This window comes from Carlito syrichta, unplaced genomic scaffold (assembly GCF_000164805.1).
Source record: "Carlito syrichta isolate Samal-C Ts95f unplaced genomic scaffold, Tarsius_syrichta-2.0.1 Scaffold311975, whole genome shotgun sequence".
Classification (NCBI taxonomy): Eukaryota; Metazoa; Chordata; class Mammalia; order Primates; family Tarsiidae; genus Carlito; species Carlito syrichta.
The window spans coordinates 986524-988503 of NW_007256071.1; the positions used below are offsets into that span (position 1 = coordinate 986524).

Genomic DNA, 1980 nt, shown 5'->3' on the forward strand with positions numbered 1-1980 from the left:
CCCACTAGACAAAGTTTGTCTTTGCTGACCCTAGTGCTTCTGATCTGTTCGTGGAAATCATTTGTTGAACAAAAGAAACTCAATAAGCCCTTTGGGTGCTTTTGAATGTTCCTTCCCCTAACCCCCCACGGTCCCCCTCCCCTCCACAAATCAGTCCAAACGTGTCTAACATTGGCTTGGTTTCCATTAAAAAGCCACAAAATGTAACACTAAAGGATTTCTGAGGGCCCGGGGCCTCTTAGTTCTTTTGTTAGGAGATGTCTTTTGTTGTCTTTATGTACAGCAAAATACTTGCTTCTCTTTTTCTTTTCGTGGAAAGAGAAAAAAAAATGTATTGCACATCGTTTGGATTCGCAAGCGTGAGGTCTGATGGAGGTTTGTCTTGGAGAAAGACCGTGAAGGCGGGAGGCCGCGTCCGTCTTCAGCGACTCCCAATCCGCTGGAGTGTGGACTCCAGGCGCCCTTTTCTTCCGGCTGTGGCACCGTGGTCCTCCCGAGGGCGGGCCGGCGGTCTGGAGGGCCCCCGGGGCGGGCGCTTGCCGGCTCAGCGGAGGCGCTTGGATTTGCAAATAACGTATCCGTCCTCTTATTTGTAAACAGGCAGCAAAGCCAACTCAGTACACAGATGTGTATTTATGGAAGCTCCCAAACAAAAGTTTCCTTCCAGGGCCGGAGAAGCAGCTACTTCACCGCGCTAGAGTCACACGAGAGGCTGCTTAACGGAAAATCGGAAACAAAGCCCAACTCCGTCTGTCCATTTTGCCTTTCCGTGTAACAGGGCATCCTGAATTTCAGGGTAAACGCTTGCTTTCTTCGTTTTTCTCCTGCTTGTGTTAACAGAAAAACAAACCAGCGACCCACCGGGACCAGCGCCCGCCTGGCTCCCGCGCCCGGCCCTGCCCCGCTGCCCGGCGGCTCAAACGCAGGCGGGGGGCTGGGCGGGCACCTCGCGCTTCCCGTGGTGCGCCTTCGGCGGGTGCTGGGCTTTTTTGTAAACCCCGCCGGCGGTGAGCACGCTGGCCGGCTTCCTGCGGCTCTTCCGCCGCAGCCGGCGCCGGCACACGTCCTGCCAGGACTGCAGCGTCTTGGACGTCCAGATCCACATGCCGCTGGTGATCCCCACCACCAGGAGCATGAAGAGCTTCACCAGGAAGATCTCCACCGCGGGGATGGAGGTGGCCATGAGGCAGTCCGGGGCTCGGGTCTGGTTGTTCAGCCGGCACTGGTGCTGCGTCGCCAGCGCCTTCCAGTAGTCCAGGTTGAGGCGCTCGTAGAAGTAGCAGGCGATGACGCAGGTGGCCGGCACCGTGTAGAGCACCGAGAACACCCCGATGCGCACCATCAGCCTCTCCAGCTTGTCGGTGTTCTCCCCGCCCGTCTTCATCACGCGGCGGATGTGGAAGAGCGCCACGAAGCCCGACAGCAGGAAGGAGGTGCCGACGACCAGGTAGCAGGCCAGCGGCACCAGCACGAAGCCGGTGAGCGCGCTGCCGTCCATGCTACCCACGTAGCACACGCCGGTGAGCTCGTCGCCCGCCACGCGGCGCATGACCAGGATGAGGATGGTCTTCACGGCCGGGATGGCCCAGGCCGCGAGGTGGAAGTAGCTGCTGTTGGCCTCGATGGCCTCGTGGCCCCACTTCTTGCCGGCCGCCAGGAACCAGGTGAGCGTGAGGACCACCCACCAGAGCGAGCTGGCCATGCCGAAGTAGTAGAGCACCAGGAAGACCAGCGTGCAGCCCGTGCTCTCCAAGCCCTCCTGGATGACGTACAGCCGCCCGCCGTCGCGGTCGCACGCGATGCTCTCGGCGCCCGCGAACAGGCGGATGAGGTAGCCCAGCGAGTACACGCAGTAGCACATGGACAGGAAGATGATGGGGCGCTCGGGGTAGCGGAAGCGCGCGGGGTCCACCAGGAACGTGAGCACCGTGAAGGCGCTGGAGAAGAAGCAGAGCGCGGCCCACACGGCCAGCCACACGG

General features: G+C 60.4%; 1 protein-coding gene across 1 annotated transcript in view; it reads right to left on the reverse strand.

The window, feature by feature from the left end:
- Positions 1-916: 916 nt before the first annotated feature.
- The window catches only part of FZD10 (frizzled class receptor 10), a gene marked incomplete at its 5' end in the record, with an annotated part of 1675 nt that continues 611 nt past the window's right edge, over positions 917-1980 (reverse strand). Inside the window, one exon of the mRNA XM_021718234.1 lies at positions 917-1978. Coding sequence (XP_021573909.1) covers positions 917-1978 — 1062 coding nt within the window. The remainder of the gene's footprint in view (positions 1979-1980) is intronic.